At 54.7% G+C, this 27424-nt stretch overlaps 1 protein-coding gene across 1 annotated transcript in view; it reads right to left on the bottom strand.

The window, feature by feature from the left end:
- SRRM3 (serine/arginine repetitive matrix 3) overlaps positions 1-27424 on the bottom strand; it is a 53997-nt gene that overhangs the window by 21376 nt on the left and 5197 nt on the right. The window contains exons 2-3 of the mRNA XM_043456400.1: positions 9592-9856; positions 4257-4358 (exon numbers count right to left, since the gene is read on the bottom strand). Coding sequence (XP_043312335.1) covers positions 4257-4358; positions 9592-9824 — 335 coding nt within the window. The 5' untranslated portion in view covers positions 9825-9856. The remainder of the gene's footprint in view (positions 1-4256; positions 4359-9591; positions 9857-27424) is intronic.

Raw genomic sequence — 27424 nt, 5'->3', positions numbered from 1 at the left:
GTCCCGGGGCCCATCACCCCCACACAGCCCTCAGCCACACAAATGCCTGACACATAAACCATAGACTTTGGCAAAACTTAAGGGCACCACAAACATTGTGTGGGCGAGCTGGTGGGAGGAGGGAAGTTTCCTTGATCCCGACAGAAGGCAGGGAATCCTTTCTTGCCTTCCGACATTGAGCTGGGTTAGCCACTGAGTCCAGGCCCTCCCTGGGCCCTCCTTATTGTGCTGGCTGCACCCCTAGACACATCTTTCCTTTCTACCCTGTGCTGGGGACAGGGCTCCCCACCTCCACCCCGCCCCATCCTCCCTCCCTGCGACCTTATCGTTTGACCTCTTTTACTTTCCGGTCCTTTCTAGGGATCTTTTATCGCTGGAAGCATTGAAAGACAGGCATGGGGGCTTCCCTGGTGGTCCAGTGGCTAAGACTCTGTGCTCCTAATGCAGGGGGCCCAGGTTCAATCCCTGGCCACAGAACTAGATCCCACATGCTACAGCTAAGAATTCACATGCTGCAGCTAAAGAAAAAAAAAAAAAAAGGTCCTGCATGCTGCAATGAAGATCCCATGTGCCGGAACTAAGACCTGATGTAGCCAAATAAATAAAACAAAATTTAAAGAAGCAGACAGGCATAGAGGAGATGCATGTTTGAAGAGACATACAAGGTCTCAGAACCTTCTGGTAAGACTTGTCCTGGCAGCTCCAGGGATGTAAACAGACTTAGGCTGAGGCCTCTTTTGCTGGTTTTGTGCAGCTGGTACCACCACATTCACTTTGCAGGCCCTCTCAGGGCTAGAACACTGGGTTCTCCTGTTCTGACCTTCCTGGCTCACAATATAGTATATATCACAAGTAATACCAGTCATGAGAATGTTCTCTAATGTTTAAGTGGTTCTCCATGGTTCACATTCCACTCAAAACCAATTCCTGATTGAGAGAAATTGCATGCTCCCATTTCACAGATGAGAAAACTGAGGCCCAGAGAGGGAAAGAAATATCTATGGTTTGGGGACCTTTGATTAAGAATGCAAGTTCACCTAAGCAATTGATTTTGAGAATTCATGTGCACACAGGCCGACCCTGGACTCTACTGGCTGGGCTTCCTCACTGTGGACGTTGGCTCAGCCGTCCCCTCCCTGCTCTGCAGACACAGTTGTGAGTGTCTGCACTGAATTCTAGGTTTGTTTAGTGTTTTCTGCTCTTAAGTTCACATTTGTTGGCAAGTTTACTCCTCACCATGTCTGTGGAATAGGCCAGGGAGGCGTTCTTCCCCAGTGACGGAACACACGGAGCCCCACAGAGCTGACCAAAGCAGGCCCAGCCAGAGTCCACTGCAGAGGGACCAGGGGCGAATCGGGGCTGAACCCAGCACCACCCAGGACACCTGTTGGACTGGCTGCCCCCGGGAAGGGCTCTGACCTGGGGAGAGATGCCTGTCACATGCTCTTCCTCCAGACAGCAGTTTCACTAATTAACTAGTTCTGTTTCCCTTTTGCCAGGAGCCTAATGGCCAATTGACAGATGACTGAGTTCACACAGAGGAGAAGGAGGCTTCCAGGCAAAGGGGCTGCCCTTTCTGCTCACTCAGCCCACATGCCAGGCCTGCTGGGGCTGGGGGGAGGGGGCAAGGGTGACAGGAACAGACATAAATCAGGCCTGGGGCCTCTCCTATAGCCCCTCATAGCAAATATATGAGACTCTTTGCACCGCCATGGACTATAGCCCCTCAGGATCCTCTGTCCATGGGATTCTCCAGGCAAGAATACTGGAATGGGTTGCCATTCCCTTCTCCAGGGGATCTTACCGACCCAGGGATCGAACCCAGGTCTCGTCCTTTGCAGGTGGATTCTTTATTGTCTGAGCCACCAACCAAACTGATAACAAACTTGTCTTCAATGTCTTTAACATTCTAGTAGGATCCCAGGACCCTGCGAACTCTATATTCTCCCCTGCTTCCAGAGCAGGAGTCCTCCTTGGAGGTTGTGTTTCCACCCAGAGAGCAGGGGGCATGTCTTTTTCTTTTTCCCTCCCCCGTCATAGCACTAGTACAGGGTTGGGTGTACAGTACAGACCCTCAAGGGCATTCCTTCTGATGATGGACATTGCAACCTTCCCGTGACATCCTTCCCAACATGTCCTGGTTCTTAAATGCATTATTCATTCATTCAAGGAAAGAGAAGATCAGGACTCCTGGAAACGACTTGGAAGTCATCCACTAACAGGAGAGCGTTCCAGCTGGGGATGGATGGGATCCCCAGGAAGGAAAGAGAAGGCAGACCTGGGGAAGAGACCTGAGGACCTAGCAGATCCTTGTGAGGAGCCAAGACCTAAGAAGTGGGCAGGAGGAAGGGAGGAGCAGAAAGCCATCAGAGGGGCAGGAAGACGAAGTCCACAAAGAGCTGACTCTTGGAAGCCAGGGAGAGGGAAAGCAGGTTTCCAGAGGGGAAACGGAGTGGTGGCACGTGCCAGGAGAGGCCAGTCCTGCAGAGGTGCCTGGGCCAGGCCAAGCAAGACTCAAAGAGCTGCAGCAGGTCATGGGAGTCATGGGGGCAGAAGCCGGATCTCTGTGGCTTAAGGAAGTGGAGACAATGTGTACCACACGCTCTATAGAAATCTAATGCAGAAAAGAGAGAAACGTGTGGGCTGGTAGCTGGAAGAGAAAGCAGGGTTGGGGAAGGACTGGAAACCAACTAAGAGGAAGGAGCCCAGGGGAGGGTAGAGCGGCAGGTGTGGGCCGGAGGGGTGGTTATCGCTGAAAGTGCCCTGAGAAGGTGGCAAAGGCAGGCTCTGGAAGAGGCCTCCTCCCCTCACACTGGATGGAAGGGGAGAGGGTGGCTGCTTTTCCAGAGGAGCCCCGGGGGCATTTGAGGGGGCACGGGTCAGACAGGAAGGACCTGATGGTTTTGGAGGTAGTACGCTCAGCAGCAGAAAGATCTGGCTGTCTGGAGGTTTGAGATGGGAAGGGAGGGAGGAGCATCACCCTGGCGATGAACCTGTGGGGTGTTACTGCGGCAGCCACAGCCACTACCGAGGGGTTGCTGTGGGCTCTGGGAGGCTGGGGAGAAGAAGGTAGTAGTGGTGTGACCTCTTCCCACCCCGAGGGGAGGAGAAAGCAGGCCAGCTGAGCCTGGCTCCCCTAGATCACCCACAAACCCCCCACAAGCCTGAGGCTGGCCTGACTCTGGTTTTTTTTTTTTTCCCCCCCCTTTTTGGCCATGCCACGTGGAATCTTAGATCTTAGCTCCCTGACCGGGGATTGAACCCGTGCCCCCTGCAGTGGATGCGTGGAGTCCTAACCACTGGACCATCAGGGAAAATCACCATCACCAACTCTGCTTCGGGCTCTTGCTCAAGCCAGAGAAGTGAGGTTAAGTGGGGTTAGGAGGGGAACCCCCCCACCTGAAACAGTCTACAATTTCTATAGACTGGGCTTCCCTGTCTTCAAGATCCATCTACTCCTGCAATGCTGTTCGCCCTCAAGACAACAGCAAGGAAAAACATTCAGATGGCGCTGCTGCTGTTTTACTTTCCTGCCAACAAATGTGCCCAGGGACTTAGGGCCTCAGCAAGATGCCCACCCTGCCGTCATGTCTGGACACTTGCAGGGATAGGCCGGCCCCGCCCTCCTACAGCAGCTGCTCCACTTTATATGGTTTCGAGTGGGTGACGGTTCTCCCAGACAAAGTCTGCCCCCCCGTAACCTCCTTGTCTTATCCGAAGCCCACAGCACCCCGTGCTCCTCCTCTCCTGTGACACCTGCAGAGGTGTCACCCCTACAGAGCCTGTGCTCTCTTTACCGGATGGGCCTTTGGCCAAGCCAGCGATGGCTTTTGGTGCACTGGTTATGTTTACTCTGGAGGCCACTATCTAGGTGATAATAGTTGGGGCGGAGGGACTAGTCTATCAGCCAAGGACAACACTGGGGAAAGAACACTTCTCCGTCTCCTGGTTTGCAGCCCAAGATTCCCGGAGATGAGATGTGGGCTCTTTCTCCCACCGCTGGGCCAGAGATAGAACCCAGGGCGGCAGGGAGAGGACTTCAGTGATGCCCAGGTAGGTGCCCAGCGGCTCTTGCCTAGTGCTCTGGGCCAGGCCAGAGCTTCCGGTGGACAAGACCCACGCCCTCTCCTCCTCCTCTTCTTTCTTCCCACCTCCAGCCCTGACCACCTGAGTGAGCCCTGGGAAAGGCTGCCCAGGGCTGGCCTGAGGCTGCACCCTCCCCCTGCCCTGGGCCTCCCCACCCTGGCAGCACTCACACGTGGCCCCCAGGCCGGTCCTCCCTGGTGAGCATTCCCTCCTTCTCCATCAGCATCTGCCGGAAAGTCCTGACCTTCTGCCGGGTCTCCTCCTCTGAGTACCTGTGGGGCACAGGGAAGGTGTGAGCTGCAGTCTGGGCTCTGGCTTCCTCCCCACCTGCCCCCCAGCCCCTCCTCCCAGCCCTCAGTCACGTGGGCACTCTCCAGCTTGATATGACCTGTCCAAGGTCACACCACCACCAAGGTTCTCAGCGCTGGGGAAGCTCAAAGCCGACCCATTCTGCACCAGATCAGTCAACCAACCAACTAAACCAACAACCAGGCAAACCAACACATAAACTAAAGTGAGTGTTCCCAGAGGTGAGGAGACCTCCTGGGGAGACCGGGCTCTTCCTCCTGGCCCTGTCCCACCCTGGGACAGGCCTCCCTCCCACATCCAGGCTGCAGTCCCTCTCTGGAGACATTTTAGGGGAGAAGGGGGACCCCTGACCTCGACACATATGTGGTCTTTTCTGCTTTCCTCACCATAGCCTGGGGAGGTCCTCAGTGCATCCCTGCCTCTACAAGGTCAAGGCTGCCGAGTGGCCAGTCCAGGATCCCAGGGGTAGATCCACGGCTTCCCAGCTTGGGATGGGGGTGGGGGTGGATGTAGTCTGGGCCTTGGATGGAGGCTCCTGACTTCTCTCCTCTGCTCTCCCTCCCTCCCTGAGCCCAGTCTCAGGCTGGGGACCAAAGCCCAGAATTATCTACTGTTCATCTTTGTTCCTGCATCCTGGGGTCGTTGTCACCTCTCTCACACCACCAATGTGACAGCTGTCCAGGCCTCCCAGCCCATGTCCATGCTGACCCCTGGGGCATCTGTGCTCACCCAGCCCCTGGCCCTGTGCCCAGCACACACCAGCTGTCCAGGGGCTGTTGCTAATTGAGTCTTGTCTCCTAAGCTCCCACCCTCTCCTCCTCCTGGGCTGCCCTGGACAGAAAACATGGTGGCCAAATAGGAACTGGAGTCCCACCTTCTCTATCATGTGACCATGAGCTGTCTGTGCACACAGCAAGCTCAACTCACCCCCCACCCCACCCTATCCATGAAAATGGTGCATCCTTCCCTGTCAGGGACCCCATCTCTTTTCTCCCTTCTTCCCTCCTCTCCTTCAACAAGCATTTGGGATTGACTCAGTCTTTTTGGAGAGCAATTTGGCAATTCTTTTCAAAAGCCTTAAAAAAAAAAAAAGGAATACAACTTTTGATTCATAAATTAACTTCCAGGTTTACTCTGTGGAAATAACCATGGCTGAACACAAAGATGTGACTCATGGGAAGTTTATAGCAGGACAAATCCTCCTGCCTCCCCAACCAGGTTAGGTGCTAGCATTTGTGTTTCCATAGCAACCTCAGCCTCCTGGTTCCTCCTGGAGGGGTGGTTGCTGTCTTCATCTGTTGACTTTTCTGCACCCTGCACTGGCCTGGGAATTCCCTGAGGACAGGGACACTGTCTGTCTGAATTGACCTTGTGTCCCCAGCATCTGGCTCCTTGCCTGCCACATGGGGCCTCCAAAAATGCTTTTGAATTCTGGCGCAACAGTTGTTGAATCTCATTGCTCCCACTTTCTGGATCTGTGACCTTGGACAAGTCCACATACTTCTCTTAGTCTGAGTCTGTACATCTGTACAACGGGATAGTAACCTGCCTCTCAAGATTGTTGCAGGATTAAGGGAGATGATACATAAAAGCACTTTGCACAGTGCCTGGCACACAGTAGGTGTTCAAGAAATGGTAGTGATTGGGGATTATTTGTCCCAGAGCAATGGGGACAGAGGGTCTAATTGTCCCAGGCTTTGTGCCTTTTTCTACCCCAGATTCCTCCCAGGTCAGCATGGTCCTGGGTCAGGAATCACCTGAACCTCTCCCCTCTGCTCTCCCAGGAGGCAAAGGCTGAGATGGAGAAGGAGGCTGGTTCCCAAACCTTCCATGCCCCGTGGATGCAGCAGCATCTGCCAACTCAAGGCCATGCAGGAGGCCCGGCTGGCTGACAGTCAAGGGCTCAGGCAGGAAGAGGGTAGGCAGGATGCTGTCTCAGCGCCCCAGCCTCCTGGCTCAGCTGCTTCCCCAGCCAGCCTGGCTCCCTCACTGCCACTTCCACAATTTGGGAAAATGCATCAAATTCATTTTTGCTCTGGGGACTTCTTGGGTTGCCCTCTGGGACTGGGGTGGGGTGAGGGGACAATACATTTTAAAAGAGGTCCCCAGAGTGGAAAATGTCTCCTTCTGCCTGCCTTTGCCCAGATCCAGCATTTCCTAGAAAATCACTTTCTTGGTCATTGAGTTGATCTTCACTGTGGCTCTGGGGGGTGGGGTGGGGGTGGGGTGGGTAGTGGCCCATTTTACAGATGAAGAGATAGAGCAGTGAGAGGGGAGGGCTCAAAGCTCCAAGCCCAGCTCAGTGGTCCTCATGGGAAGGGACATGGTGGGTAGGATGTGGGAAGGGGGATGTTTGGGGCCAGGACTGGAACATCACCTCACAGAAGCTGGGGGCTTTGTCCCTGCCTCCACAGTGATTGTAGGCTGCCCCTAGAGACTGCCCAGGAAGATGGCTCCAAAGGCAGCATCCATCACCAGTGAATTAGCCACCATCCATCAGTATTAAGAAAGGGATTGCTTTTTAATGGGGCCAAAGAATGTGTGTTTCCGTGACTAGCAGGAATATTTGTCAGATGCCTGCGAATCTGGTAAATAAATGCAAATGTACCAGTGTTTCTAGAAATGGATATTAATGACTGGATTTTTAGCAGAGCAAAGGTCCCTAGTGTTGGTGGCGCACTTTCTGGGGACTGGAGTGGGGTGTGGGAGCCCTGTACTTGCCTTAGTCCACAGGCCCCTCAGAACAACCCCCTACTTAACAGGCCAGTAGCTATGGCTTGCCCAAGGTCAAGGACCAGAGCTAGAAGCCCCAATTCTTGGGTTCCAGAGTGGCTGTGGCATCTACAAACTGGGCAGCCGCTAAGAGATGGCAGAGGGAGAGGGTTGATAACCGGAGGGCTAGCTTTATGGGAGACTTGGCTTCCCTGGTGGCTCAGAGGTTAAAGCGTCCGCCTGGAATGTGGGAGACCCAGGTTCGATCCCTGAGTTGGGCAGATCCCCTGGAGAAGGAAGTGGCAACCCACTCCAGTGCTCTTGCCTGGAGAATCCCATGGAGGGAGGAGCCTGGTGGGCTGCAGTCCATGGGGTCGCAAAGAGTTGGACACGACTGAGTCGTGGACCACTCTAAGGTCCACCTGGAGTGAGAGCTTGGGTGGCGGAAGGGTCCCTGATGGAATATCTGGAGACGACCTGTTGAGTGCATCCCAGCGAGGAATGAGCCTTTGATGCCAGGCGATTAGATACCAAAGACACGGTCAAGTGTCATCCCCCTTCACCTGAGGCTGCCCCCTGGGATAATAAGCCTGCTAGGGCAGGGGGAGATAGGGGACTTGTGGGAAGGGGGCGCCATGAGTGAGGGCCCTTAGGCGTTTCCTGAAAGTTTGGGGCGAGAGGGAGGGCTTTCCTAAGGGGAAAGTTCGGTGAAGAGGGTGGGGCTTAGCAAGGGGGCAGGGCCCTATAAGGGGCGGGGGCGGGGCTTTGGAGTGGAAGAAGGCGGGGTTTGTGAGGGGAAGTGGGCAGGGCTCTGTGAGGGAGAAGGGGCGGGGCTTGTGTGGGGAAAGGGGTATTTTCCTAGAACGAAGCACGGAAGGCTGGCTCTCAACTGTCCCAGGCGTCCTGTTCCCTAGCAACGCCCACCCGCCCACACTCCCTCCACTCCCGGAGTCTCTCAATTCAGCAGGATCTGCAGGTTTAATTAAGGTCTGGGACTCTCTGCAGAAGGATACTCCACTCCCCACCCTAACCCCCGGGGATCTCATTTCTTCGGTCACATCCACAGCTCATCAAGCCTGTTTTCATTACCAACTGGAAGTCTCCTTTCTGTCTGTCTGCAACAGCCTTCTACCCATCCATGCCTCTCTGCAGGGATCCTCCCCACCCCCACCTGGTCTCCAGCTGGAGGTGAACACCACATTCCTGCGCCCTTTTCTTACAAGCGGCCCTGCCCGGCAGCCTTGGCCCTCTCTTCCTAAGGGTCTGTGGTGGCAGCGGCAATCTCTGTCTAAGCCTCAGTGTCTTCTGGGCTCCACAGGGACGAGTGAGCCTTGTCTTGGCTGCCTCTTGGGGATGAACAGACAAAGGTGTGGTTTGGAAGGACCGCTGTACACAGGCGGTCTGCTCCCACGTGGCTCCAGGCCCTAATGTCCTGGGCTTTTCTGATTTTTCAGCTCTCTGACAGTGCCAGCCTGTTGGGCAGGCCCAGCTCCTCACTTTGACTCCCTCAACAGCCAGCCCAGTAGTTTCAAACTGCTCAGGCAGATGCAGAAAGGAGCCTTGGAAACTCCAAGTTTCCTTGGAGCTGTAGAGATGGGAATGGCTCTGTTCTCCACTTTTTTTTTTTTTTGCCTCCAGTTCCACATATGATGGCTGTCCTGTCTCCACTGGATTTTCAGGGGAGGTCCCTAAATCTTTATTGACTGATGCACAATCCCTCCTTCTCAGCCTGACAAACTCCTACTCATCCTTCAAGGTCCATTCAAATGTCTTCTCTCAGAATCTCCCCTCCGAGCTCCTGAAGCACTTGACCCTTTCCTGTCCTGCTGTCCTTTCTATAATCCTGATTCTAACCTATTTTATGGTGGAATTGGTGTTAACATGCCTGTTTCCCTTCTGAGATGGTTAAGGAATAGGGGTTGGGAGAGGGGTCTTTGAGGAAGTGACTCCAATTTGGCTCTGGGGACCAACATTGCCCAGCACAGCATCTGGCCCACTTGTGTGCCCCTGGTTCTGAACTAGACAGGGTGAAATCTAAGCTTCTGGGTGTGGCTGCTGGCTGGAATTCCCTTGCTGAAACCACTGGCAGCCCTCACACGTAGTAGGGGCCCGCTGTGCGTTCTTGCCTGGCTGCCACACCTGGCTGTAGACCAGGCTGCTAAACCACCCATTTTACAGACGGGAAAACTGAGGCCTTGAGTTGTCATTGACGTTTACATGCCCCTCTCCTACACCAGACTGGATGTTTCCCGAAGGCATGGGCTGTGTCTCCTTGGCTGCTGTGACTCTAAGCCCATATGAGAGCTTGATATAGAGCAGGAGTTCAAGACAGCTTATTGGTAGAATAAAGTAATACATGAATGAAAGTTCAACTGGGCCTGCAATAGTTCAGATTCTGACCTTTCAGGCTCCGGGATCCCAACGCTGGCCCCGCCCTGGCCCCGCCCTGAGTCCCTCCCGGCCCCGCCCCCTTCCCCCGCTCACCCTTGCTCCTCCATCATCTCCTGCAGTTCCATGCATTTGAGCTCCACGCGCCGCTTGCGCTCATGGTCCAGGATCTCGCGGTGCGCGCGCTTCACTAGGCCGGGCTCCGCGGCGCGCAGCTCCTCCTCTGCCCGCGGCCAGGCCCCCGACGAGGCGCCCGGCTGCGGGAAGCCGTTCGCCGCGTCGGACGGGGACGGCACGCTGGCCGCCCCGTTGTTCACGGTAGAGGACATGGTGGCTGCCCCCGGAGCGGCTGGCCTCGGCCCTGCGGGACAGACACAGACACCCGAAGGGATGGTCACTTCTCGGCCACCTGCTAAGCTCCTCTTGGCGCGGGTTAATCCTGGAGATTTAAAGGCCCACTCATGGCTCTAATCCGCTTCCCCTCTGGCTGCAGAGCCGGGCCGCGGCAGGTTTGCACCTGTGGGTCACACCTCAGGGCATGAGGGGGCATCGGACACTGGCTGTCCCCATCGGTAAGGTGGGGTGGATTCAAGGCGGACTAGATGGCCTCTAAGGAGGCTTGTCGCCTTCAGGGGCCTAGTAACCATCCAGGACAAAGCTCTCTGCCGCCGTAGCAATGCCTGGTCCTGACTGCTGGCCCCTGCCTGCACACCTGCTGGCAGTTCCCCAGGTTTTATTCTTGTTTTTCCTTCAGGCTCAGTTTAATACCTGCTTCTCACTCCCCAGTACCCATTTTTCTGGCTCTGGCCCCTGGAATCACAGACCACACGTGCTCCCCATCCCAGTCTGCTCCCGAACAGCCCTGCAGAGACCAGGCTCAGCCCTATTCCCACCACAGATGCAGTTTTCGGTTCCTACTTTGATCTGGCCAACTTTTCCAAAGTCAGCATTCCAGGTGGGGGCCTATCTGGGCTGAAGCCCACAGGACCGTCCCCTCCTTTGTTCTGGAAACATCGCTTGAGAGGATGTGACCAAAAGTGGCACTGACATTAACTTTCCAGGCAGCCACATCCTTTCGCCAGTTCAGGGTGGTTTGGGAATCAGCATGGCTTAGAAGGTGAGAAGTGGTGGCTCCATGGTCCAAAGAAGAGCGTGCACCTGTATGCACCCTGCACATGCATGTATACACACACACACAGACATACACACACAAGCACAAGCACATACACACCAAGGACTTATCTTAACAGAGGGGAGGCACCTCCCGAGCTATTTCCATTTCCTTTCTCCAAGGCTCTGCTGGTTGCTAAGCAACAGGGAGGCCTCCTTCCCAGGGAGTGGGATGGGAGGGAGGGAAGGGGTGGAGGGAAGTGGGAAGAGAAGGAATCAGGCATGTCTGGACATCCCAGATGGGGCCTTCCTGCAATACACCCCCCCACCCCCCACAACACATACTCTCCTCACTGGCCTCAAAGTGTGCAGAGCCGTGGCGTCTGAAAGGCAGAGAAGAGAGAGGGGGACCAGGAGAGGAAAAAGCCTTGCAGGGGACAGTGACAGGAGGTGACAGCGGTAATGGGAACACAAGCTCCTTTCACATGTTCATCTGCCCAAGTGTCTGGGTCTAGGCCAGGGTTCTCCATGCCTTGCTGTGTGACCCTGAGGATGCTCCTGCCCCTCTCTGAGCCTCTGTTCTCAACCTGTGCCTGGAAGCATCATCCAGATTCTTCAAGAAGTCTCTTCGGGCTTTACAGAACAAAGCTGTTTTTCTAAGCCTTGCCTGCTTCCTGCCTGTCCCTACCCCAGCCCTGCAACCCTAGCTCTACCATGCTTTCTCTGAGGGTAACCCACAAGTATCACCCACTCACCAAGCCCCACCCAGAGCTCTGCTCGTCTCATGCCCTGAGCCAGGGACTTCCATGGAGCTTGGAGACCCCCATTGTCCTGGCCCACCACAGCTCACCAAGATCAAGTTTGGTCCCATATTCCATCTTGACATTGCTCACATTTACCCATCTCCTCCTCTCTCATTACCACCTCAGTTCAAGCCTCTGCCTCCGGTCCATTCTGGCGTCAGCATCCTGTCTGCCCACCCCTCTGCCCTGACCTCTTTCTGTTCATCTTCCATCATCAGCAACCTGGGAGCCTGGGCCAGGAGCAAATCAGACCCTGTCCTGCCCTGGTTAACAGCCTCCAGTGGCTTCCAGTCACCCTGGCTCCCAGTCCTGATACGACTTGGACCTGCTTCCTGGACCAACCTCTCCAACTGCCACGTCCACACAGATTCTCCATCCCTCTTGCATCCAGGTCTCCCTGGCGCCCCCCCCCCACGCCCCCCCACCGCTCCCTTTCCCTGGGATGCTCTGCACTTGACTCTGGTATGACCTCAAAGTCACTGCTCACAGGCGTCGTCACTTTCTGGAAGCCTCCCTCCTCCCCTCTCGGGAGCTCTCCCCCCTCACTGTCACTGTGGGCTCATAAGTCTCACTCCACCTGTGGGCCGAGGGCTTTTCAGCCCCAATTCCTGGTGCCAGCCAAGTGCCTGAAACACATGGGGCTCAGTGCCTGGAATAAACAGGTGACAAACAGGGAGATGGCCCTATTGCATAGCACCTGGGGCTCTGCTCAGTGTTATGTCCCAGCCTGGGTGGGAGGGGCATTTGGGAGAGAATGGATTCATGTATATGTATGGCTTAGTCCGTTTGGTGTTCACCAGAAACTACATCAACATGGTTAATCGGCTATACCCCAATACAAAATAAAAAATCTAATGTTTGAAAAAAAAGGGAGATAGGACTGAGGACTACAAGCAGGATCCTTGATACAGTCTTCAAGACCCCTTTGTATTTCTTCTCATGAGATCTTGCAGCTTTATCCAGTGCTATACTTTATCCTGAAGCCAACATCCAGCTCCCCAGCCTGGGTCACCTGTCCCCAAACAGACACTCCCACTCCTTTGAGCCTTTGCCCATGCAGTTCCCGGTGCTAGAATTCCATTGCCTCTCTTCCCTACCTGGGGAACTCCAGCACATCCTTCCGAGTCCAGCCCCAATGTCACCTCCTCTGGGAAGCCTTCCCTGCTTCTGACGAAGGATGAGCCGTTCCCTCCTTGTGCCCCCACAGCTTTTGTCCTCACCTCTTTAGACACTGAGGCTCAATTTATTGTCTGTGTCTGACCCCTGTTCTAGCCCTTCAACGGGAGGGGACCAGCCCTTCATTCCAGCTCCCCTGAGCCTACCCAGCACCTGGCAATGCAGAAGATGCACTGGGGGTGTGGGGGAAAAGTGCTCGGGCCCCCGCGAGAGCCGTGGAGGCAGCTTCTCAGTGATGCTGCTCTGCATGATTGCCCTCAATGTGGGCGAGGCTCCCCAGCCAAGAACTTGGCCTGAGCTCCTTGAGGGCAGGGCAGGGGAAGCTGGTGGGAGGAGTTCTGAGTGTACTCAGGTCTCCACACCCCTAGAGGAGAAATCCTATCGCCAGCACTAGGAGAATGCCTGGCCGAGATGGCTAGGCTGCTGGGGGCAGTCTTTCAGAAGCGCCTGAAGGAAAAGAGAGGGGCAGGAAGACAGAAGATGGATGCTGTCTGGGTTTCCACTAGGACAGATGGTGAATTCTGCCAGCTTCACCTGGTAATGGAGGGCGCCAGGCAGGAATCTGAGGCACGTTATCAGAAGAATGACCTCTGAGCCCCTAGAGGAGAGGCCAGGCCCCTAAGATTGAATCATTGTATGCTGAGCCCACTTCTTTCCTAGCCAGGGTCGCTGGACCAGTAGACCAGGAAGTTATTGCAGACGTCAGATCTGGAGTGGGTTGCCATTCCCTTCTCCAGAGGATCTTCCTGACCTAGAGATTGAACCCGGGTCTCCCGCATTACAGGCAGACTCTTTACCATCTGAGCCACCAGGGAAGCCCTTATCTGATATTATCTATTACGGAATTATTGTGAGATTTCATAAGGAGAGAGAGACACTGTGTTGGTGGGAACTAACATTCCGTGCTATTTTAATTGGTGGGTGGATTAACCTGTGCTCAGAGGGAGCTAATGAAGGGGTCCATGTCACATTAGATGGGCATATCTAGGGAAGGACCACAGGGCTCCGTCCTCACCCATGTCTGATCTAGTATGTTCACCATTGACTGGAGAGAACTTTGATAACCTGATGACCAGATTCACTGAGAACACCACTTGGGAAGGTTCAGAAATTCAGAGTCAGAATCTAAAAAGACTCAACAGACGGAAAAGATGGAAGGAGTCTGAGAAGGTGAAACCGGATAATGAGAAATGCCACATCCTGACGCTGGGTCCCAAACGAACTTTCTAAAATTGGAGTGAGGTAGACATATGTTCAGAGAAGGCAATGGCAGCCCACTCCAGTACTCTTGCCTGGAAAATCCCATGGACGGAGGAACCTGGTAGGCTGCAGTCCATGGGGTCAGGAAGAGTCGGACACGACTGAGCGACTTCACTTTCACTTTTCACTTTCATGCATTGGAGAAGGAAATGGCAACCCACTCCAGTGTTCTTGCCTGGAGAATCCCAGGGACGGGGGAGCCCGGTGGGCTGCCATCTATGGGGTCGCACAGAGTCGGACACGACTGAAGTTACTTAGCAGCAGCAGCAGCAGCAGCAGACATATGTTAGAAGCAGCATATTTAGGAAGAATTTAGGGGTTTTCAGTGGTCACAGGCTCAATTTGAGTCAATATCATAAATGTGGCTGCCAAAAGTGCATGTTATCTTAGCCTACATCAACAAAAATATAATGTCTGGAAGGGGGAAGTGATAAGAATATACAAGTGGTCGGAGGATTTAGGCCAAACCTGGCTGAATCTGCTGAGAAGCTTGTTAGAAGTAGGTTGGGTTGCCTGATTTTGCAAATAAAAATACAGGATGCACAGTTAAAATAATTTGAATTTCATGAATTTCATATTTGGGGCATCCTCATGCTAAAAAAATATTCATTGTTTATCTGAAATTCAAATTAAACTAAGTGTCTTGTATTTTATATGATTCCTATCTGAACCTACTGAATAAAAATCTCTGAGGGTGAAATTGTCAATGTTCTCCAGGTGATTCTGATACAGACCATCTGTGGAACAGCAATTGGGAGCCAGTGTCTAGAACAGCAGTTCTCAAATCTTTAATAAGATTTGAGGTGGAGTCAGGTGACGGGCTTGTTAAACCATAGATGGCCAGGGTCTTGTTGTTGATTAGTTGCTAAGTCATGTCCGACTCTTTTGTGACCCCATGAACTGTTGCCCGCCAGGCTCCTCTGTCCATGGGCTTTCCCAGGCAAGAATACTGGAGTAGGTTGCCATTTCCTGCTCCAGGGGATCTTCCTGACCCAGGGATCAAACCCGTATCTCCTGATTGGCAGGTGGATTCTTAACCCACCTGGAAAGCCCACGGCCAGGATCTACCCCGAGAATTTCTGACTCAGTAGATCTGGGGTGGGTGCTGACAATCTGCATTTCTAACAAGTTTCCTCTTTGCTGGACCTTGAACCCCACTTAAAGGAGCAAGCCCCTAGCCAAACTGGATGGTCTTAGAAGACAAACCCAGGACTCCTGCAAGGAAGTGGACTTCACATAAGCCCAAGATAGGATTTATTTTTCCCCATTAACAATCAAAACTTGACAAAAACTAAGTAGTGGGGGGACTTCCCTGGTGGTCTAGTGACTAAGACTCCAATGCAGGGGGCCTGGGTTTGATTCCCTGGTCTGGGAACTAGATCCCACACATGCGGCAACTAAAAAAAAAAAAAATCCTGCAAGCAGCAAGGAAGGTGGAAGCTCCCATGTGCCACAACTAAGACCCAGGGCCGCCAAACAAATAAATCTTTTAAAATAAATATAAGCTAGGTGGCTCATCCCAGGATGAGTGAGTTTCCCAATACAGGAGCTGCTTTAATAGGAGATAGGCTGTTATGTTCACTCAACAAACACAGCACACACTCATTTTGCCTTCCCTCCCCCACCAGCAAACTGGAGATTTGGAGACAAACAAGACCCCATCCTGGCCCCCTGGGAGCTCACCGGCTGGTTTGGGAAACCATAGGTAATTGCTGCGTAGTGTGATAGAAGAGAATTTGAGAAGAGTCTGCATCTCCCGCTGGTGGGTCGGGGCAGGCTTCCCAGAAGCGGGCGGAAGGAGCTAGAGACAAGGACACCAGAGCAGCGGGGGCCTGACCAGGACTCAGGAAATAAACGGACAGACCGGGCAAGACTGGGTGTGGGGTGGAGGAAGGTATCGAGGATGGCTTGGGGGGCCAGGTGCAGCCATTTGCTGTGATGGAGATTATGGAGGACAAACTGGGCTGTGTTAAGGGTGAGGGGCTTGTAGGGTTCAAACAGGCAGCTGTGAGGTCTAGAGCCGTAACCCTGACCCTGACTTGTTAAGATGCTTGGGGACACTGACACTGCGTCTCCTTGGAGACAGGGCAACACAAGGAAAGTCTTTTCTCTACCTGTTTGGCTGTGAGACCCTGAATGAGTCTGTTTCTATCTCTGGACCTTTGCTTCGCCACTGGACAATGAGGGGCTGGACTCAAAGACCCCACAGGTCTTGTCCTGCTCTGGAAGTCTAGGTTATACTAGCAATATATGTATAGGCCAAGCCTTCAGCCTGCTTCCTCCCTGCGTCTGTAGCCAGTGGCCAGAGTCACACCAACTCCGCCCAGAGCTCAGCCTGGGGCCGTCCCAGCACTGGGTCAGGTCCCATGGGTAGGCCAGATGCCAGGCCAGCCAAATCCATGTGTGGATTAAGTCATGGGGGGAAGGGGAGCATCCTCCCTTCTGCCAGCCAGGAAGTGGTTAAAGGGCCCGAGTCCTGACTTCAAGCCTCACAGCTGAGTCCCTGGGCCTGTCTCCTTCCCTCAGACCCCTGCCTGGGTCCCCTGAGCAGGCCTGGCTGAGGACAGGATGGAACACAGTCTGGAGGCTGATACCTGCAAGTCCAGCCCTGCTGGTAGACATTAATTGATGGGGCAATAGCCCATCTGTCCTGCAGGGTCCAGCCTGCTGACAGGCACAGAGGTCTCTGAGTTAATGAGATCATCACTCACCCCGGAGCTCAGAGGGGTAGATGCTGAGGGTGGGAGTGACCGGCCCAGGTCGGGGGAGAGGAAACAGTGGACCACATATGTGTCTGAGCAGACTGGGTCCTGCCCTGGGGAGCCTGGCTTGAGGCCAGGAAACAGGGCTGTGCCCTTTGGGGACTCATGAGCTGAGTGACCTTGATCACGTAGCTTAAACTCTGTGCCTTGGTTTCCTTGCTAATCAGACAAGTCACACGTGTTAGTCGCTCAGTCGTGCCCGACTCTTTGCGAGCCCATGGACTGCAGCCCACCAGGCTCCTCTGTTCATGGGATTTTCCAGGCAAGGATACTGGAGTGGGTTGCCATTTCCTTCTTCAGGGGATCTTCCCAACCCAGGGATCGAACCTGGGTCTCCTCCACTGCAGGCAGATTCTTTACCATCTGAGCTACGAGGGAAGCCCCTCCTTGCTGATGAACTGGAACTAATAACAGCGTCCTCCCTGTAGGGCCGTGGTAAAGGACTAAGGCATGTGAAATGCTAGCACAGTGCCTGGCATGCCGCGAATGTCTCATAAGCAGTGGTGATTGTCAGGGGTGACCGTCCTCTTCCGGACGTGGAGGGGACGAGGAGTCCCTGGACATCCAGATGTCCGGAAGGCTGAGCTATGATTGGGGGATGGGGACTGAGACCCAAGGGTGAGCATGGTTGCTGATTGTGGGGGGAGAAGAGGGCAGAGGCCGGAGCCCAGGGCAAGGATGACCTGGGCCACTGTCTCCCCGGCCACCACCCCGCCACTGGCCTCAGCAAACATCTCCCATCTCATGTGCAGTGTCTCAGTCTCCAGCCCACAAGGCACCAACCCAGGGACCCCTTTTGCTCCTGAAGCTTAGAAACTTCTCTCCCCCAGCGGGCAGTATCACTCCCCGGGGGTCTCCTTTTTCCCGTCCCCCTGCCGGCCAGAGACCCAGCTCCCCAGTGATGATGGGAGGATGCAGGGTTTTCACACCCTCAAAGGTACAGGTTCCTACAGGTTCACATAAACTCTCAACCTGTGGTCACATACAATTCAACCACCTTCTTGCCACTGAAGTCTTTCTGCTGTCTCCCACTGGCTCCGGAACAAGCAGCATTCGATTTGGGATCAGAAGATTAGGGCTGGAGTTCTGCTTCTACCAGCTCTCCCTGGGTGATCAGGAAATGTTACCAAATGTTCCCAAGCCTGAGCTTTCTCATCCATAAAATGGAGACAATAGTCCCTACCTCGAGACTTCCCTAGCAATCCAGTGTTTAAGACTCTGCTCTTCCAACGCAGGGAACATGGGTTCGATCCCTGGTCAGGGAACTAAGATTCCACATGCTGCGTGGAGCGGCCAAAAAAAGAAAAAAAAAATGCCCTCCCTCATGGGGTGGTGGGATCACTCATTCTTTCAGTGACAAGCTTGTTCTGAAGACCTGATTACCCCTGTCCCCACCCTGTCCCATGCCAAGGGAGCAGAAAAGAGACCAGGGTGGGTCTGTCTTTGCCTGTGATGGTCAGGGAAGGCTTCACAAGGGCAAAGGTGTTTGAAGTGGTCCTGTGAAGGATGAGTCTAAGGAAGGGGGTGGTCCAAGCAGGGGCAGGGGGTGTGTGGCACAGGCTGAAGGCACAGGGACAGTGGGGTCCGGGGCCCTGGGATTAAGAGGGTCAGGATGGAGCGGGGTGTGTGATGGCGACCAGTCTTCCCATGAAGGTGGGGACTGCAAACCCAGGGTTAGCCCTTCCAGAGAAAAAGCCCAGTGTGGAGCAAGGCGAGGGAGTGGGAGGGACATGCTTCCTGAGTTTGCTGGAGGGGGAAAAAAAAAATCCTTTGTAACTGTCACAAACGTGATGGAACTGATAAACACACAAGAAACCAGGCACTTAGCTTGTGAAACTAAGTCTGGGTCTTTGTAGAAATGAGTGTGTAACAACAATGGTTTTTGTCAAGATATTTGATGAAGCTGGCAAAGAAAATCCATCTCCAGAGTGTCCGAGGAATCTGGGTGCTCCCTTTCCCCACCCCAGTCCCTGCCCTGAAGCCAGGCTGCACACCGGATGCTGGTGAGTGTCCCCAGAGTGCCTGGTGGAGGGGGTTCTCCAGCCAACCCCTCCCTTCCCTGCGGGGACCCTTCTCCAAACCTCCAGCAGGCGTGGGCAGGTGACAGAGGTCATCAGGCCACGGCCAGTGCTCCCTCCCTGCCCCAGGCGGTGGGGCTGGGGAGTTACGGGAGATGGCCCCTCAGCCCTAAAGGCAAGTCACTTATTCATGTCACAGCTACTCTGTGAATCTGAGGCTCACCAGAGGGGATGCAGGGGGAGAGGCATGGTGAAGAAGCAAGAGAACTGCTGGGACAGGGGACAGACAGGTGGCAGAGACATCAACTGAGCTAGAGTGCATTCGTGGAGGAGCATAGCTGGGAGGTCTTCCTGGAGGAGGAATCATGAAACATAAGTAGGAGTGATGGACATGGAAGGGGAGGAAGGATGTCTTGGGCAGTGTGTGGGGCGTGTGGGGAGACAGTTTGGAAAAAAAAGGGAAGAACCCTGGGCTTGTGCACAGTGGGCCAGGAGGGGCCAGAGGAGCTAGGAATACCCTGCAGGCCGTGGGGACCCCATGAAGACTGCTGGGTTGGGGAGGTCATGGTCAGCTCTGCATTTCAGAAAGATCTCTCTGGTTGCCTGGTGCCTTCGATGTTGGTGGCTCCTGCCCTGGAGAAAGGTCTGACTCTCAGGATCGGCTCGGTCCACATTAACCAAGACGGATCAGCAAGTGACAGAAGAGCCGGCCTGGGTTCAGATCACTTACTATGGGCCCTAAGGCGACCTGACCTCATTTGTGCTCAGTTCCCTCATTTGTAAAATGGGGTTAATCTAAGCACCGCCTGCCGTTAGGGGTGAGGGAATGAACATATGCTCAGTGAGGCCGTGCCCAGGACCGTAGGAAGTTCGGTGTATAAGTATTTAGTGTCTGTACTACCCATCAGTTCCGTTCAGCCGCTCAGTTATGTCTGACTCTTTGCAACCCCATGGACTGCAGCACGCCAGGCTTCCCCATCCATCACCAACTCCTGGAGCTTGCTCAAACTCGTGTCCATCGAGTTGGTGATGTACTACCCATAAACAACACCAGCTCGTCTAAACCGCTATAGGCATGAGTTATCCAGGAAGACAGACAGGACAAATCAGAGGTTGATGCGTTTGATAAGGCATCAGATCAGTGTCCGCTTGGGGGGACTAGTAGATTGCCACCCACACGGACCAGTGGGGACCAGCCTTCACAGGGAAAAAGACGCTGCGGGGCCAGGCCGGGGAGGAAGGCGCTGGCAGCGAGAGGGTTAGCCGAGCGAGCTTCCTCCCAGCCTCCTTGGAGTCTCTCTCGGGAGGCGCTGGCACTGCTGTTTGTTACCCAACCCTCGAGAAGACGCTGCAGGGGGGAGGGAGAGAGCTGAAAGCCTTCTCAATTATTCAACAGTCGGAGCTTCCTGCTGCTCCTGTTGGAGCCAGGGGAAGGCCGGCTAGAGCCCCCGGGCTGGGTCTGGCTGGCTTGGGGGGAGGGCTGGCTGTCGGAGGGACGGGCAGCCTGGACCTGGGCCGCAGCCCTCACGGTCCCACTCCTGCCCGCCCAGCGCCGTCTGCGGGGTGGGGCGGAGGGGGCAGCCTCGCCTAGCAGGCAGGCTTGGAGCTGTCTCCTGCCCTGCAGACTCAGACTGTGCTGTGGAATGGAGGCAGCGTGTTGGTCAGGTTCCCAGAGCCAAGGTGGGGTGTCCGAGGGAAGCCAGGGAGGAAGGGCATGTCCGCTGTCCGCAGGAGAGGGCCAGGCAGCTTAGCTGACACCTGCGTCCTGGGCACCCTGTCCAGCCCCCCTGTATCTCAGACACGTGGGGCTCTGAGCCACCCAAGAACATGCTGGCCAAGCTGCTCCCTGTGGCTGGAGCGCGCTCCCCCTTCTGGTTCATCCTACAGAACTCTGCTCAGGCATCACCTCCTCCATGAAGCCCTCCCAAACTTCCACTGGGGGAGGCGCCTCTGCAGTGCTCCCAGAGCCTCACCCTGAGATTCCCACCCTCAGTGTTTACCTTGCTCTGTTGTGACCATGCGCCCCCTGACCTGGTGAGGGCTATCTAAGGGCAGGGACTGGGTTGTGTCCATCTTTGCGCCCCTATTGCCCAGCACAGAGCTTGGCACAAAGCAGCCATCTGTGAGTATTTGTTGAAACCCAGCCTGTGATGGGGAGCTCACTACTTGTTTTTTTTTCTTTTTTTTTTTTTTTTAACCCCTTCCATCTCTGGGGACCTCAGTGGCAAAGGTTCCTGGTTACCACTCTCATTATGCCCAGACTTTACATGTGTTGATATTTGCAAAGGCCACATGGTCACGTCCTTGGGAAGCCCTGGAGTCCAGCTCTGTCACTGAATGGATAGGAAGGCCCTGCCTGGCACGTAGGCTCCTGCCCACCAGCCCTGGGCCCTGTCTTTGCTCCTGTTGGCTCTGATTTAAGTTCCTAGAGCAGAGGGCCTGGATGGCAGGTCCCCAGGGACAAAGAGGCCTCAGCTGTCTGCTCTCTACAGAGCGACCCACAGTAAAGGCAATATAGCCTAAATGAGACCGGTGCAGACCACTGTAACCCAGGACAGGCCATAGAGGAACCAGGAGTTCAGGTTAGATGCTTGCTCCTTGGAAGAAAAGCTATGACCAACCTAGACAGCCTATTAAAAAGCAGAGATATTACTTTGCCAACAAAGATCCATGTAGTCAAAGCCATGGTTTTTTCACTAGTCGTGTATGGATGTGAGAGTTGGACCATAAAGAAGGCTGAGCACCAAAGAATTGATGCTTTTGAACTGTGGTGTTGGAGAAGGCTCTTAAGAGTCCCTTGGACTGCAAGGACATCAAACCAGTCAATCCTAAAGGAAATCAGTCCTGAATATTCATTGGAAGGACTGATGCTGAAGCTGAAACTCCAATACTTTGGCCACCTGATGCGAAGAACTGACTCATTTGAAAAGACCCTGATGCTGGGCAAGATTGAAGGCAGGAGGAGAAGGGGATGACAGAATGTGAGATGGTTGGGTGGCATCACTGACTCAGTGGGCATGAATCTGAGCAAACTCCAGGAGATAGTGAAGGACAGGGAAGCCTGGCGGGCTGCAGTCCATGGGGTTGCAAAGAGTGGGACACAACTTAATGACTGAACAACAACAAAAATGCAGGGAACCCACAGACCAATGCAGACCAGTGGAACAGAGAGAACTCACAATACTGGTCACTGAAAACAATACAGACCAGTTCAACCCAGGAAGCAGCCCGAATAGACCAGTACTGGTATCAGACAAGCAAGCTGTGTTTTAGGCTCCCCTCCCCTGTGTTTTAGTAGAACAAAGGAATCCCTGCCCCCACCCAGCCCGCTCTATTTCTTTTCACGGCCCTCAGTGGCCTTCAGAGAACTGTAGACTTCCAGACAGGGAACAGAAAGCCACAGATTCCCTGTGACTGCCTGAGCGCAAATGGAGATTTGGGGTGGAGGAGGAGACTGAGAAAAGAACCTTATCATGGCTGAGCTGTCACTGGTGGCCTGGGCTGCCAGGGAAGCTGTGACGTCTGTGTCCTGGGGAGGGTTCAAGCCAGATGGCCTTGGGGTAGCGTCCTAGAGAGAGCCACCTAAGGTGTCAGGACACCATGTTCTCCGAGGACTCTCCCAAGCTGGCCTCTGGGGCTGAAAGTGAGAGTCGCTCAGTCGTGTCTGAGTCTTTGAAACCCTATGAACTAGACAGTCCAGGGGGCTTTCCAGGCCAGAACACTGGAGTGGGTAGCTGTTCCCTTTTCCAGGGGATCTTCCCAACCCAGGGAGCGAAGCCAGGTCTCCCGCACTACAGGCAGCTTCTTTACCAGCTGAGCTACCAGGGAAGGCCTGGAGTAAAACCAGAGGTGCCCCAAGTTGTCATCAGCTTCATTATTTCCCTAACCCGCTTCTTCTCCCCACAAAGGTCAGACCCACCCTGGTTCACACCTGAGAGCTGGGTTAAGGAAAGGGAAGATGGGCTAGAAGCTGCATGACCAGATCTCTTTCCCTTTTCAGGCTTCAGTTTCTCCATCTGGACTAAGCACTGGGGCCTGGATACTAGTGGGGCCAGGGCAGGGCTGGGCTCTGAATTCTTGGCAGCCCAACACTTGGAAGAGTCCAAACTGGGTGGTGATGTACCCCATGCCCCTGTTGGAGCTATCAGTAGGAAGGGTGTGTGCTGGACAGACAGACAAGCCCCTTCCACCCACTGGGGAGGGTAGAGCAGGGAGACAGGGCAGCTGCCTCTGCTGCCCACACAATCTCATTATGGAAAATTCCCTCTATTGACTCAGCTTTAATCAGGCAGGCTGCCCTGGGCATCCCCCCCAGGTTTCTGCTGGGCCGGGTGAGATCAAAGAGAGAGTCGGGCTGGGGGCTGGAGCCTCGTCTGCCATTCCCATCGATCCAGATGCGCCTCTCGTTGCTAGGCAACCGCCTCCAGTCTCTTCTGGTCCTTCCTTCCCCAGGGGCTGCAGGATCGGGCAGTAAAGGGGGAGAGAGACCCCACATTCATTCTCTAAGCCTTCTTACCATGCTCGAGACCTCTGTCATCAAGCCGGGAGCCTTCCTCACGCCCTGAAGGACCTCTCATCCTGGGAGCTTGACTCTCCCACCAAAATGGACCTCCTTTCTCCCCTCACATTTGTATTCGTCTCCAGAATACTCGAAACCCACACCTCCTATGCCCCCCGTAAGCACATCAGGAAGCTAGGCCAGGGATTCACCAGAGAGGGGAAGGGACCCTCTGGAGTTGAGGGGGTCAGTGAAGAAGTCCAGACATGGCTGCAGGCTACCATCTTCCAGCCCAGCATTGGACTAGATGTGGGAGCCATTTAATCTTGAGAGAATGGCTTTGAAGACAAATTCACACTTTCAGTTTTGAGTGGGTTGCCTTTTTTTTTCTTTTTCCAAAACGTAGGATGCATTTCATAGTAGTTTTTTCTTTTTTGTTTCAAGTGCTATAATTTAAAACTGTAAGTTGTGTTTTAAAACAGGTATAAAAATGTACTGTGGGTTTTGGGGGCTGTCATTGACTAAATAATGCAAATCGGATCATTTTATCGCAGTTTAATATTTTATATCGTTGATCTACCCTATACTGCTTCATCTTTCCCTTCTTAAAAAACCGAATGTGTGTACGTCATCCCCACAGTTGTTAGGTGGTGACCTACTTACATCACGGCTTATTTAGGATTTTAAGGTCTCTCCCCGCTCTGATGGAAAGTACTCACTCTTGCCTCTGGTACTTCATCAGACTTTTTTTTTGTTTGTTTAAATGCAACTATGGGAAAGGAAGTGGTAATGCAGTTCCCAAAGCATGAAGACCCAGGACTCAGGTGTCCGAGGACGGTCCCCCCTGAGCTGCCAGGAGAGGCACCACCTGGGCAGCCGTCCTGTGCCCTCCTTCCTGCCCCTGCCTGCCGCCTGCTCCCCCAGCTCTGCAGGGCACTGACAACTCCGCCCCACGCCCCTGCCCAGACCCAGTCACACGCTTCAACTCTGAGCAGCACCGCTTTCCAGGGTCCTTGACAAATGGTAGCCAATTAATGTCAATTAATCTGATTAGCCTAAATAGTTAATTAAGCAGTTAATTAACAACATCATTGACAATAACCTATGGCTCCCGAGGGATGGTGGGTGGGAGGCAGGGATGGCAGGGGGGCAGGGGGGCCCTCCTTGCTCTGGGAAAGGACAAGCCGGGTAAGTTCACAGGGAGAGTGGGGGGTCACTCTGGCAGCTGTGGCCTCTCCGAGTCCCCACCCGGCTCTGCCTTCGGCCCCAGAATCTTCATCAGGGGGTTCGACCCCACCCTGGCCACAACCCCTTCCCCGGCCCCCTGCCAGGTCTGAGAGAGTCTGATTCTACGAGAGGCTGAATCTCAGCATAGCAGAGGAGGCAGAAAGGCATCCTATCCGGGAAATGGTTCCACCCCAAAGTCGGAGCGAGGAGATCCCCCTCTGCTGCCTCGCCCGGCCCCACCCCAGTCCATACACCTCAGAGTTTACAACCCCCACCAGGGCCCTGGACTCGCCCAAGCTGCGGAGCAGTCTTGGAGGGGAATTGCCCAGTCTACAGATGAGAAAAACCGAGCACCTCCCACGTGCCAGGCCCTGCGCTTGCTCTGGGCACCTACGACGAGGAACAGCACAGGGCCGCTGCCCTCAAAGAGCTCCTCATCTGGGACGTCACAGAACAGCGCAGCCTCTTCGCAGCCTCTTTGCTGGGTGATGCTGGTGACGCTAACAATCCCTCTGTGTTTCAACAGCCTCTGCGGTGACCTGACTGTTGTAAGACGTTGCGAGGACTAAATGAGGTACGACGTGTGAAACCCTTGTGACGGTGCCTGGCACACGGGGGATGCCAAATGGGTGCCCCGGATGGTTACCGAGGGAGGCAGCCAGGAGGACAGAGTATAAAAGGCGGGGCGGGAAAGAGGCGGTACCTGGGGGCTTGGAACAAGGCATGCCACAGGAGCCGTGGGAGCAGAGACTGAAGGTCACGGAGGTCAAGGAAGCGGGAAGAAGAGCATGCGGGCCAAGGACAGAGCATCTGCGAAGCAGAGGCCCCGGTTCTCGCTGCTAGCATGGGTAGTCCCCGGGGAGCCCCTTTGCTGACCACCTGGCGCTGTCTCAACGTGGTTAATCGGCTCTACTCCAGCATAAAATGAAATGTTAAAAAAAACTCAGACCCCGCCCCCAGGCCCTACAGTCAGGTTCTACATGGGCGGGCCCCGGGAACCTGCTGTTCATGGACGGTTCTGGAAATACCGAGGCCGGTACTCTGCACCTGGAGACCATGGCTGCCGCGGTTCTGGGTGTCCCAGCTGCGGCAGGGGCGGTCCCAGGCCACGTGACCTGTGTCCTGAAAGCATACCGCTGGCCCCCCTGTCCACTCCATCTGTCCAGGCCTGCCTGCCCTTCAGAGATGACCTTCCCGACACTGCTCTGGCCGTGTGCTTACCTGCGGGAAACCTCCCTTGGTTTCTCTGCTGCCTGCCAGAGAAAGGCCAGACTCCGCAGCCTGGCATTAAGGCTCCTCATGAGGTCTCCCTCTCCAGCCTGGCCCCACGTTCCTTAGCCTCTCCGGCCACCCTCCTCCCCAAGTGCCTGGGGCTCTTCCCTCCTCCAGGGCTGTTGTTCAGGCTATTCCTTCTGCCAGAAATGCCCTTCCCCTTTTTCTCCCCCTGGAAGACCTGTCCTCCTCCTCTGGGGACCATCTGTGAAGCTGGCTCCAACATCAACCAGGTGGGCCACCCTGGCCCCAACACCAGTGCCCGGGCAGCTCTCTGGATGGTCCCACATAACCCATATTCCATCCCCAAATATTCACCAGCTCTCGGGCCTGACTCCCCACTAGACGGAGGGCGGCTCCTCCCTTTCTCCAGTGCTGAGCATGGGGGCTTGGGGATGACAATGATAACTGAGTGTTTTAGGTCAGAGGGGCTGCTGAGCTCATGTTTGATGAATGAATGAATGACCGTCCCTACTTTCTGATGTATGAGGAGCAGAGGAAGAGAGAAATTGGGAGGCAGGGAAGAGAGGTGTTCTGGGGTCAATAACGGATGGGTCATAAGGACAAGGAAGCACGAGAGACTCTGCCAGGCAGGGAGGGGGGACAAGGCTGCCTGGAGGCAAGACCTGCTGCAAGTCCCAGCTTCCACTCCATCCCGCTCTGGCTGCCCGCTGGGAGAAGAGGTGACTGGGCCCCTCTGCCCAGCCTGAAGCCCACTTCCCCATCCTGGTTCTTCGGTGCTGACGGCTGTGTCAGCCACTTCCCCCCAACCCCCTACAACCACTCTGACCCTACCCAGACCCCTGCCCTCTGGTGAGCCTGGCCTAGATCCACCCCTGTCAAACCTCCTGGGGGCATATCCCCCACACCCACCCCACTGCAGCTCTGCCCCACCCTGACCCCGACCTCCTATCCTTGGTCTCTTCTCTCCATTGTCCTCCCCGCCAAGGCAGCCAGAGGGGGCTTCCTTAAGTGTGGGTCTGATCATTTCATGACCCTGCTCCAAAGCCTTCCCTGACTCCCATCCCTTTCCAAGCCAACTCCCAGCACTAACAGTGGCTTTCAAGGTCCTTCAAGACCTGAGCTGGCTGGCCACACCCCTGGGGTTGCCCTCTACCTTCAGGCATGCCATGGCTAGGTTAGATCATCGGCTATCCTCTTAGTTCACTGGGACTTCTCATCCCTGGGGGCGTGGCCCCGCTGTGATCAGGAGTGCCTTACCTTTACTTCTTCTGTCTGGCACCTTTTCTGTTTCTCTCCAAAGCCCAACTTCAAAGTCTCTCTCCCTAGCACCTCCTCTGGCTGTCCACATCTCTGTGGACATCTTAGTCCCTAGCAGAACCTCAATGGTCATCACTCAATTACCTCACCCCTCCCTTGCCCCCTAGCGTGGGAGCTCCTCAAGGTGAGGGTGGGTGTTGGCTTCATGGCTAAGTCCCCGGTGTTCATACGATGCTGGGAAAATAGGAGGCACTCGGTGGCTGCTAACGGTGTGGTCTCACACACTCGAATGACCGCCACCTCTGGGCCGTGCACTGGGCCTTGTCCCTCCTTGGGTGCCTTCACACTCACCACCCGAATCACTTAGCAGTGTGCACCTGGTGTTATCAGGCCCATTTCACGGGGAAGGGAAACAGACCTGATTGTGGAGGTGGGGGTCAAGATGCGATCAGAGCCCAGGAGATTGGCAGTCGCCTGATTCCCAGTTCTGAGCTCCCTCTTCTAAGGTCTGAGTGGGTCCAGGTTCTCACCCCGCCCAGGGGATGTAGGACTGTCTCCTGCTCCACCTCCCCCACCGTGGTC

The sequence above is a fragment of the Cervus canadensis genome, chromosome 32 (assembly GCF_019320065.1).
Source record: "Cervus canadensis isolate Bull #8, Minnesota chromosome 32, ASM1932006v1, whole genome shotgun sequence".
NCBI classification, from domain to species: Eukaryota; Metazoa; Chordata; class Mammalia; order Artiodactyla; family Cervidae; genus Cervus; species Cervus canadensis.
Note: the sequence above shows the minus strand (reverse complement) of the source record. Positions and strands in the feature narration are given on the sequence as shown.